The sequence below is a fragment of the Aristolochia californica genome, unplaced genomic scaffold (assembly GCF_029961685.1).
Source record: "Aristolochia californica isolate CCGP_79_NKW_82.1479 unplaced genomic scaffold, dmAriCali1.0.hap1 SCAF_6, whole genome shotgun sequence".
NCBI classification, from domain to species: domain Eukaryota; kingdom Viridiplantae; phylum Streptophyta; class Magnoliopsida; order Piperales; family Aristolochiaceae; genus Aristolochia; species Aristolochia californica.
Window position 1 is genome coordinate 167,273 of NW_027182257.1, and position 8,425 is coordinate 175,697.

General features: G+C 42.4%; 1 protein-coding gene across 1 annotated transcript; it reads right to left on the reverse strand.

Annotated features, from left to right (window-relative positions):
• LOC137934071 (abscisic acid 8'-hydroxylase CYP707A2-like) lies at positions 1-2,501 on the reverse strand. Its single transcript, XM_068778285.1, has 7 exons — positions 2,274-2,501; positions 1,843-2,161; positions 1,314-1,700; positions 1,047-1,218; positions 830-936; positions 616-734; positions 1-492 (listed from the first exon to the last, which is right to left on the reverse strand). The coding sequence occupies exons 1-7, from the start codon at positions 2,498-2,500 to the stop codon at positions 393-395; spliced, it is 1,431 nt and encodes a 476-aa protein (XP_068634386.1). The 5' UTR covers position 2,501; the 3' UTR covers positions 1-392.
• Between the last annotated feature and the right edge of the window lie 5,924 nt (positions 2,502-8,425).

Below are 8,425 nucleotides of genomic sequence, written 5' to 3' on the forward strand. Positions count from 1 at the left end.
AACTTTATTTGATTCTCATAAAAAAATGGAGATTGTTTTCTGAAGCAGTCGCCTTGGGCCAATGCTTCATTCACATCCTTTCTTCTGGCTTTTTTCTGTTTTCCTCGCAAAATGTAAAACATCTCTCTTCTTCTTCTTTCTTCTTCTTCTCTCTTGGCTTAAACAAAAAACAACACTAAAAAATAGCAGCTATGTGACGCCAGGCCATCAGAGTTGCAAGACCCAGCTTGTAGTTGGAAAAATATTAATCATCCTCTCAGTATAAGCACCCTCTCTCCCTCTCTCTGTCTCGTGCTAGACTTGAGGAAGGAGATTGAAGCTTTTTTACATATGGAAATGAATTTGGTGGCAGAAGCGCCCATTACAACCACCACTTGACCTGCTCTGTTTTCTCAAAAACTTGTCTTCCGGACGAATCTGATGGGTAAACCATTCTGAGGAAGTGCAAAAGGTCCATACTGTATTCCCTCCTGTGGACCCAACACAGACCACCTGAAACCAAAACTTCCTGTCAGTATTCACTTTTTACCCATGGCTCGGAAAAGGACTGTCTTGTCCAGACAAATGCAAGAGGGAGACCTGAACTGAACTCCAAGAGGGTTACGTTTTTTTTACCTGTACTTGGTGGTCAGGTGGTGGACAAAGACGAGGATCTCCAACTTTGCTAACTCATTGCCGGGGCAGGAGTGGATTCCATTGCCAAATGGCAAGAAGGTATTCGGCTTTGGAGAAACCTGTTTATTGTCAGTAAGGAAAACAAGTTAGCCAGTTGAATATTTCGAGTGAATTCTTGACAAGGGTTTGTATAGGTCAAGGCGCAAACAAATACCTCAAATCTGGAGGGATCAAACTTCTCTGGTTCAGGAAAGTTTTCTGGGCTGTGGTGAATGTTCCTAAACAGAGGAAGAACTTTCCACCCTTTTGGGATTAGGTATCCTGCAAGAAGATGATAAGAAGAAAACCAGTAAGAAGAAGCTGGAATTGATCTATTTGTTTTCTTCTAGAAACCTCAACAAAAAATAAAAAAGGGAAAAATGAGCACCGACCTTCATATTCAACATCTTCCACTGCCTCTCTGAATGTGAAGGACAGAATTGAAGCTATTCTCATAGTTTCTTGAATCACCCTTGAAGTTATTGGCATCTTTTTGGTGTCAGCCCAGGTCAGGCCCACGTCACCCGTCTCTTCTTTCTGCCTCATGATTGCTTCTTGCTCTTCCTGTGAAAGCATGAAAGCCGGCAGGATGAGAATTATTCACATAAGAGAGGAAAATGACAGTCAAGTGAGGAGGGTAGTGGAAGCAAGAGAATTACAGTCACGGCTTGCAGAAATTTGGGGTTGTCACTGAGGTACTTGACGACCCACGTTAAGACACTTGCAGTAGTGTCTCTTGAAGCAAAGATTAGGCCGATTATGTTGTCAACCATTTGCTCGTCGGTGAGAGCTTCCTTATCTCCCATGAAAGACCCCAACAGGTCATTTCTCTCTTTCTTGCTCTGCCTCCGAGCGGCCAAGATCTTGGCCATGATGCGAGCAATCTGTTTCCTTGCTTTCATGGCCTTGTGAAAGAGAGTTCCTGGTAGGTTGATGGGCATCGAATTGTAGGCCTTCTCGAGAGTGAAGTAGTGTTGCTTGAGCTCTACTCGGTCGAGAAATTCATCCTTCCCAAATATGGCAAGAAGTCCCACGTCGAAAGTGAACTGCAAAATTGAAGTGGAATCAACACCAGAAAACTCGCGGCGGAAACAAATGCACAATCAGTGGGCTGGAGTTGTGAAGAAACGTGGAGAGAAGGAGAGGAAGCTTCAACTAGTGAAGCAGAAACGGAGGGGAAGAACTAACCATTTTCATTTCCTGGAAAGTGTTGATGGACCGATTCTCCCACGACTTGAGAGACTGGAGGGCAAGGGCCTCAACGTCAGAGACAAGGCTCCTGAGATTCTCGGGCATTACCGCCTTCAGAACCAGCTTCCTCAGCTTGTAATGATAATCACCCTGATGAAAGAAGACAGCTTGTCGACCCAGAATCCTCTCTTTGCTGGCGGGGAAGGTAGGCTTGAATAGATGCGCACGAGTGACCATGACAAACTTGACAGCCTCAGGGCTGGAAATCATCACACAAGGACAGCCCAAGATATGCGTCTTGAATATATGCCCGTACCTGAAACAGAGCAGAGAACCGAAAAGAAACCCAAAAGAGTTGTGATTCAAACAATAATGGGAATGAACTGCAAATCAAGACAAGTAAATTAATGTTTCCAGTTTCCGCGCACCTCTTCTGTTTCGAAGCGAAGAAAACATTTGGGTTCTGGGAGTAGAGCTGCAGTGTTTCACCCAAGTAAGGCCAACCCAGAGAGCCCGGAGGCAGACGCAATTTGCGATGGCAAGAGCTAGACTTGCTGATCTGGAGGTAAACGAAGAGGACGAAGCAAAAACAGAGCAGGGGGAAGGAGAAGAAGAAGAGAAGAGAAGGGGAGAGGAGGGTGGTGAGGGAATCCATGTCTGAGTTTACGAGGGTGAATGAAGCGGAGGGAAGGAGGATGGGCATTTATAGGTGGGGGTGATTAAAATACAGCTTGAAAATTGAAAGTTGAAAGTTGAAAGTTGCAATCGAAACCACCCACGGAAATCTGTTCCAGCTCACGTCTATAGAGAGAAAGCAAGAGTGGGACTAATAAATAGAGAGGAGCCCGCCGGGAACGTGTCGATGGCACAGTTGGAGGTTTTGTCACCTTCTGTTGTGGCTTTTGACCGACGGTGGTGAGGGTCTTCTGAGAAGGAATGGAAGAAGAAAAACAGGGAAGGAAGGAGAGCTTTGTTTCTTTTATCGATATTATATTAAAATTCTTTATATTTTAAGAAAAAGGTTAATTTGTCTTCTTCATTCTTCTGCTTTCAATCCATCCAAGAGTCACGCATTACGGTCCTAGAAATCGGCGATTTTTTCTACCCCCGGCGCCAGATTACATCTTCCTCAGTCTGGTTTTCTTTAATCGAGTAACTGTCTGTTCAGACAAATTTGATGAGCGAGAGCGCCTGGGGTTTTCTCTCTCCCTGCCACCAACTGATCGGCAGCGCATGATTCTCACATCTTTACCTCGTCTTGGTCCAGGTCTGGTTGGGATGGGATTCTGCAGAGATTACCGAGGGGCGTCCGCAAATTGGTCCGTACTCGTCCAAGGGCACGGCTGTGGTAATGTGAAAACCCATAAGACCTTCCACCGGTGTCTCTGATGCCATATTGCAAGGATGGGTTTGCCTTCGGCAGGGAGAGAAAAGAGACGAGCACAATTTGGAACTTGTAAATGAACGAATTAGTTTGAAAACTTCAAATAACAGGTTTAAAATGTTTATTTTTTGGGTCCAACCTACTCTTTTTCCCAAAGAGTTACAAAAAGAATTAAAGAAATATATTTTTGTAATTAGATCGGCAAACTACAATTCTGCATGAAGTCTCTCCTCTCTTCTTCGAGGGCATTGATAGGAGAAGCTATGTCTCTCTTTGCAGTCAGATCCCTACCCTCTGGAGTGAAGGGGAGCTCCATCTTGTCTTCTCTCTCTCTTCCTATTGCAAACTTTCATATGTAAGTGGAAAGGCTGGAGACCCTCCTCCACCAGAAGAAGGAAGGGGGAGCCCCCGACATCGGGGGAGAATTTTCCTCTATTCTTTCTTTTTAATTTTTTTTTTTTTAAATAGAACCATATGATCATACCCAACAAGTTTTTTTGTTTTTTAGTTTTCCGCAACGAAACTTAAAGGACGAAATGGTTTTTAGCTTTAGAAATTGTTAGATAGTTGTCAATTATGCTTGATTATACCATCAAATACCAATCTTCTCCCCTTACAGTAGACTCAAACACGTTTAGAATTGGATTAGGAGATGAACAAATGACTCCTCACCTATACCTTGGGCGATTCTCTTGATTAATGGAGTTCACGTTCAGGTGAGGAGCAAGCCTTCTCTCCTTCGTTCCTCTTTAAGAACCTCTCGACTTCAGATCTTTTTTGTCTAGTTATTGATGATAAAGAGATCAACATCATCCTCTTCACCATCCTTATTCAATACAAAGATTGTGGTTCAGTATTCTTAGGATTTTACTGCATTTTGCAATAGTTTTGTACATGGAAGTCAAGAAGTTGATTTTGCTGACTAAATGGTTGAATTATTACACTCATGTATTTATGGCTCAAGGAGCAGAAGTTGTCGGAGTTTGACATCTGGTTCAGAATTATGAGAGGCAGACAGAAAAGAAGGATGATCCGAAAGGCTTAAAAAACGGGAGAATGGAATGGCCGGTGGGTATTCTACTATTGACTCTTTTTCATTTGTAACTTTACATATACATATCCTTAGAATTCAAATAAATGAAAGAAAACGCAATTAAACTGGTTTAGATCGACCGATTGAGATATTGGCAAACAAGATCTGGTGAGGATGAGCCCTTACCCCCCCAAAAAAAACACACCAAAGGGATCAAGAGTCCTCTTCCTTCTTTTGTTGGCTACTTCAATCTCTGGGAGGGAAAAGGCCAAATTGATCCATTAGATTGAGCTCAATTAGACTTGATCTCTTACCTTATCAGTTGGATATAAAAGAAACCTAGTCAAAATCTGGTCGGTCAGTGAATGGTCTGACTCGACCATGATAAGTGTAGTCATATCGGAGTGGCCTGTCCTCTCATCAAAGGCCATCAAAGGCTTCACCTCACCTCTTTTTTAAGTTGTAACAATTAGTGAACAAAAATACATCTCGCGCGAGGGTGTCCCAACGGAATCCCAAACTCCCGCGAATCCAGTGCTTTCACGCTCGTACTCGCAGATAAAGCTTTTGTGCGTCATCACCTGTACAGATGATACCTGCGAAAGAGAGAGAGAGACGATGGATCCTCCCACGACGCCGTCCCCTCGACACGTTTTTTTCAGAAATAAATCAATAAAAGATTCATTCAATGGCGTCTCTCTCTCTCTCTCTTCTTCCTCTCTTCCCCTTGTCATCAGTTGAGTCTGTCTTATTATTCTTCCGTGCGCCGTTTTCTTTTTTCTTCTACGCTGCTGCATCCGTCCATGCTTCGGGGATCGATGCCCCTTCAGTCATTGACGGTGGAAAATGCAGAAGCCGCTTTCGGTCCCGAACCCCGATGAGGAGAATCACATCCGCTTCGACAACGTCCTGACGCACGCACTCCAACCAACCTCTCCTTACACAAAATTATCGTGTATTTGTCCTTAAATATCTGCCTATCTTTCACACACTTCATATTTTTTCTGTTTTATCTGCTCTCTCACCTACAGAGTCTTACGTCCCATCGCCGCATTTCATCCATCTTTCTTTCTCTTTTGCATCATTTTCTTGGAATTACACGACATTACAAATACGAGGTGAAGTTGACAAGTAGATAATTTCCATCTGAAGGAAACGATAAGGGACAAGCTTGTTGCATCGGTCTCTACTTTCTTGCTCTTAATTGGTTAGTAAGTCGGTTAGTAAGTCTTGAAACTCCATTTTGTCTTGCATCAGAGAAAAAGAACGGCTAAAAATGAACTGCTTCTACGAGTCCGTTAAAGCATTGACGCAGGAGGAAGACAAAGCCATAACAGGCCTGACTTGGTCCTCACCGAATAAGTCACGATTCGAATCCAGCAGAGGCTTCCGCCTATTACAGACGGACGTAGTGTTACTGTTTCAGGCTTTCCGCTACGTGAATGCTGTTGATCTGCCAGTGACATACATATAACGCAGACTGGAGTTTCATCAGCTTTATTTCCTTTTGGCTATTTCAGTGCAGTCACCATTACATACGGACTTCCCCATGATTCATTTCTTTTTATACGGAGCTTAATGCAATCTGTCATTCACGTGAATGGACACCTTTCAAGTCTTTCTGTGCACGTAGTTTTTAATTAAGGCTGATCGATTCGAAAGAGTACTCCTCGTTACCCCACCCTTCATGGTGGTAGCTGATCATTGGCTAAGGCCTTGAGGGTGGATGACAGACTGTGGTCTCTACAAATTGTTTAAGTTCTGGGGGTAATCTTGCTTTACGGATTTGCAGATTGAAGAACCTTTTAATTGATTGGGTCTTAGCTAAAACGCAAACAGTAGTCTGACGAGGAGGATTTGATTTTAGTTTGGGATAGTGGGTTGATAACAGACAGTCCAAATTGTTGAAAAGGCGCGGCAGTCTGTGGTGATGTATTTGCCGGAAAGAGAGACGGCTTTTTTATCTTTCACTTGGAAAAGCTACTTGGTTCCAGCTATCAGTGTCTTTGCATGGAGCAAACGTTGTCTGTTGTGGGTTTCTTATCTATTTGGGGGCAGTGTGAAGCCCCGCCCTTGAAGAAGACCTCCACCCAGTACAGTGAGGAGGCAGTACTCGGTGACACGACAAAGGCAACGGCATGATAGCACACAGACAAGAAAAGACATACTCTTAAAGAGAGAACGGGTGAAGAATGACATCATGGTCTCTGCATTGCTCGCTTCTGGTCCCAGAAGAACAGAACGAATGATGGAGGCTGCCTTCGATGATCCTAAACTTTCCTACTGTGGGAGTGAGCCTGGAAAAGTGAGAAATAAGATACTCACTCCACCTTCTCAGAATCTCTACAGTCAAACGACACGATCAGATCCCCGTCAAAATCCGGCCCCATTTGGAGGATTTGATCGGATCTCATGGGATCATCTATAGGCTGTAGCTCACCCCAAAGTGTTTCCACGTGGTTTTCATCTATCCAGAATTGAATTCGTAATAGATGAGTCCCCTGAGTCCTCCCCCACGTATCTCTATTATTTTTCTGCTTCCAATCGACAAGTGCTCTGAGTGGAAGCCAGTAAGAAGGAGGAGCACATGTTGATGTGAACCAGGAAAGCTCGCTCCCGAAAAAAATTTTAAATTAAAGCTACTTGGGAGAGGACGATTGGCTGACTCATATTCTCTCGCTTTACAGTTAAGACGCTGCTGTTTCAATGCGTTTAGAATCAAAACCACCACTTCACAAACACAAATTAATTTTCTAAACTTTAACCTCAGAGAGAGAATAGAAGGTTTGATTGTTATTATTTCTGGGTTCATTACAGAATCGAAGGGAAGAACTCAGGAACGAGGCTCTTGCTGTCACGTCCCCAATCTGTTGACCTGAAATAATAGATTTATAATCTGACACAGAAACCCTTAAAAGAGCTGTGCTTGATTAGATTCATCGTTCATCCATCGTATTCGTTACGTACGAAGTTTATTCCATCAATCAAAACCTAGTTGTTCTGTTAACTAATGCTTTAATGAAATCCGAGTCAATGGGCACTGCTGATCTCAACTCTTTTCTTGTTTAATTACTGTATGATAAGCGAAGGCCAGCTAATGTCAACTGATGCTTGATCCTAAACCCTCACTTTTCTTTCATTTTCTTCTTCAGTCCAAGTCTCTTCGCATTGTTTTCAAAGCCTTTCATAGTTTATACTTGTTGAACGTATTACACCAATCACGAGGGGACACCAATCCCGTCCCTTCTCGGATCGAGGCTCATTAATTTTTTCCTTGGTTCTTATACCGGGTTTAAACTAGACATCTCAATCTAGAAAACCCTAGCTCAAAGAGACTATTGATCTGCACCCTAAGGGTCTATTTAGAACACCCCATGGACAAGAAGAAAAAAAACAAAGAGAATTTGATCATTATCTCATATTTACTAACTATTCTAGGAATAATAATGATCAAATTTTTATTTTTATTTTTTTTCTTTTCTAAGGGTTCCAAACAGACCTTAAGTCCCTATATAAGCCTTCATGCAACTATTAGATCATAAAAGAATATATTTGCTTCTTAGATTGAAGATGTATGGTCAAACATTATCATAAACTTAAAAAATTGAGTACATTAATTGCATGTAAACAATAATGAAAAGCATAAAGATTGAGTATTGTCAAAGGTTCCAAATGTGTCCTTGACCATTATGCAGGGAAAAGGTAGTAGCTAATGTTGTTATTTCATGGCTGATAGTGGGAATTGTATCTCAAAGTGGAAGATAGTGTATTGATCAAATCAATGGCTGTCTCAGCCAAAAAGTCGACCACTTATGTCATACACCTGGGCAAAATCACCAGAAAAGCTGCTTATTTCTGTAAAAGTTTCTTAAAAGGCAAATGGTATGCAAAGCTTAGGTTTAACAAATTACTTCATGGTTTCAGCTAGAATGATTCCACGTTCGTGTTTTGTCTTGTGATTCATACAATAGCACTAGACTTTGGTGCCTTTACTAATCTGGTTTATTTTAGTTGGGCTTCAAGGGCATTTGTCTTTTTTCTGCTCTTGATTAGTGGAGGTTGAGCGAGACCATTAGTGGTACCCTTAGCTCACTGAGCCTAGCTGCTGGACGGTTTCGGTCGTCCCTCAAAGATGGATCCATATTTAATCTGGGCTGAAAGAG

Coding starts and splice junctions, on each gene's coding strand:
- LOC137934071 (XM_068778285.1), bottom strand. CDS start 2,500: ATGGATTCCCTCACCACCCTCCTCTCCCCTTCTCTTCTCTTCTTCTTC. Junction 1,219..1,313: donor AATTTCTGCAAGCCGTGACT/GTAATTCTCTTG, acceptor ATGCTTTCACAG/GAAGAGCAAGAAGCAATCAT. Junction 735..829: donor TTGATCCCTCCAGATTTGAG/GTATTTGTTTGC, acceptor GACAATAAACAG/GTTTCTCCAAAGCCGAATAC.